Source organism: Galeopterus variegatus, unplaced genomic scaffold, assembly GCF_000696425.1.
Source record: "Galeopterus variegatus unplaced genomic scaffold, G_variegatus-3.0.2 Scaffold215, whole genome shotgun sequence".
NCBI classification, from domain to species: Eukaryota; Metazoa; Chordata; class Mammalia; order Dermoptera; family Cynocephalidae; genus Galeopterus; species Galeopterus variegatus.
Genome location: NW_007726326.1, coordinates 472,057 through 474,579, shown reverse-complemented (window position 1 = coordinate 474,579; position 2,523 = coordinate 472,057). Strand labels below are relative to the sequence as shown.

Sequence of the window (2,523 nt, the reverse complement as noted above, 5' to 3'; positions counted from 1 at the left end):
TTTTCCCCCCCCCCCCCCCCCCGCATTGTTGTGGATCCCCCTTCTCTATTTTACTTTTACTGAATTGCTTTTGCGGTAAAAAGCCAAGGGTAGAGTTCCTATTCCCAGCTCACAAGTTGTATGTTCTGAGGCAGGGTAGAGGCAAAATTAGCCTGCAGAAGAGGAGCAAATCAATATTTTTAAAAAGATCTTTGAAATGAGCTTTTAAGTTGTTGTCCTGACCTACCAATGACTTCTCACTCTAGATGTGGCTATGCTGCACATTTATTCAGGTCCATTAAACTGGAAGTGGGGAGGGGGAGTAAAAAGTATAATCTTTATTTGGGTGAGAGGCCCCTACAGCCCTTGTTTTCTCAAAGTGTTTGACTTCATGGTCAGCATCTGTGATATCAGGTGTGAGCATGTCCTTGCTCGAATTTAAAGTTATTTTAGGAGGCTTTTGAAACGAGGGGATAGAATCCAAACCAATCTCTTCTACAGATCCTAGTCCTGTTCCTTGTGCTCCAGATTTGCTCCCCACTCAGCTGCTTTGGCAGCTGGAAAAGGAGATGGGGGAGGCATGCGCAGATGGGTGCTTAGAAGGAAAGAGAAGATCCACTTCTCCCACTCCCCTTCATGTGCTCCCAGCAAGGTTTGCTGTTTCATTACAACTAAACTTGTGAATTCTCAGAGGATTTCAATTTGGCCCTGTTCTCCTCGTCCTCTGGACACTTCTCGACCAGAGGCAGCCTATCGCTCCAAAGTTAATTCCTGTAGCATCACTGCCTCTTTGGAGGTGGGGGGGGAGGTGGGAGGGGCACGGTTTGGGACAGGGGATGTAATGCTGCCGCTCTCGCCTGTTTTTCTCCCAGCCAGTCGCACGTCTTTTCATCCTCCAGGTTCTGCAAAATACTGAGGAAATGTCCATGGGCTAACGGCGGGCGCTGTCGAGCTCGGGGAGGTGCTGAAACAGCTCGAGCGCGCCAGTCGCAGCCTTGATTGGCAGAGGCGGCAGGTGACTGACAGGGGGTCTCCATGGCGCCCGCACCGCCAATCCGCCCACCCCAGTAGCAGCGCCTGCTCTCCCGCTCGCGTGCCGGAGCGGAGCGGAGCCGAGCCGAATCCGAGCTACGGAGCCCACACCTCCTCCAGTAGGGGCTTTTGACTCCCGGCCTTTGCGCCACCGCCGCCGCCCCGGCCGTGTGTCCCCGCTGCCCCAAGCTGCCTCACAGTGAAGAGCCTGAAGTACCAGGCCAGGCCCACAGGCATCTGCTGCGTGTCCCGCTCCAGGCTCAGTGCCCCCGCCGCTGCCTGCGCTGCCTCGATGTTCCAGCTGCCCATCTTGAATTTCAGTCCCCAGCAAGTGGCCGGGGTATGCGAGACCCTAGAGGAGAGCGGCGACGTGGAGCGCCTGGGTCGCTTCCTCTGGTCGCTGCCCGTGGCCCCTGCGGCCTGCGAGGCCCTCAACAAGAATGAGTCGGTGCTGCGCGCTCGAGCCATCGTGGCCTTTCACGGTGGCAACTACCGTGAGCTCTACCATATCCTGGAAAACCACAAGTTCACCAAGGAGTCGCACGCCAAGCTGCAGGCGCTGTGGCTTGAAGCACACTACCAGGAGGCTGAGAAGCTTCGCGGACGGCCGCTGGGGCCGGTGGACAAGTACCGCGTAAGGAAGAAGTTCCCGCTGCCGCGCACCATTTGGGACGGCGAACAGAAGACACACTGCTTCAAGGAACGCACGCGGCACCTGCTACGGGAGTGGTACCTGCAGGACCCATATCCTAACCCCAGCAAAAAGCGTGAGCTCGCCCAGGCAACCGGACTGACCCCCACGCAGGTGGGCAACTGGTTCAAAAACCGCCGACAAAGGGACCGGGCGGCCGCAGCCAAGAACAGGTCGGTACCTACAGGCCTCCGCGCTTTGCGCGCACAGGGGAAAAGGCGGGCGAAGGCACCCCTGGCGCCCTTAGTCGGGGTCTGGCAACTCCGATTAGGCAGGAGTTGGGAGCACGGTCTGTGTTCGGTTGAATCCACTGCGTTCTGGGCTCCTGGGCGGGGGTTACCTCTGGGCTCCTGGTTCCCCACTCTCTAATTCTCAGCGCCTCGGGGTCTCTGAAGCAGCTGGTCTCAGTCACCAAACCAAGGCTTCATTGGGGCGGGTAGGCGGAGAGGAGTAGAATAAAAATTAAAATTCCAGAAACAATTAGTGACCCCAAGGCCCAAAGCTAATTGTTGTCAGCCTAGGCCCAGGCTCCTATTATTAAGTGAAGACTGACTTATTAGCAATGTGTCGGTTTCGTGTTATTTTTAAAACCCAGGTGTATTTCTTCCTAATGCTCTAAAAACAGATTCCGATGGACTCCTGTTTCTAAGAAGTGGGAAGTCGAGTTTTCCTCTTTCCACGCGTGGCCAGCCTTGTCTCAAAACAGCAAACTAGTCGGCCGAGGCTTTTCATTCCCCGGAGCGTGGATCTCGATTAGCCGAACATTTTGGCCAAGAGCCTCGTCCTCCCCCGCCCCCCCACCAACCCTCCCTCACCCCCCC

At 56.2% G+C, this 2,523-nt stretch overlaps 1 protein-coding gene across 1 annotated transcript in view; it reads left to right on the top strand.

Moving 5' to 3' along the window:
- The first annotated feature begins 1,122 nt into the window (after positions 1-1,122).
- Positions 1,123-2,523, top strand: part of SIX6 (SIX homeobox 6) — a 2,711-nt gene continuing 1,310 nt past the window's right edge. The window contains exon 1 of the mRNA XM_008565943.1: positions 1,123-1,875. Coding sequence (XP_008564165.1) covers positions 1,304-1,875 — 572 coding nt within the window. The 5' untranslated portion in view covers positions 1,123-1,303. The remainder of the gene's footprint in view (positions 1,876-2,523) is intronic.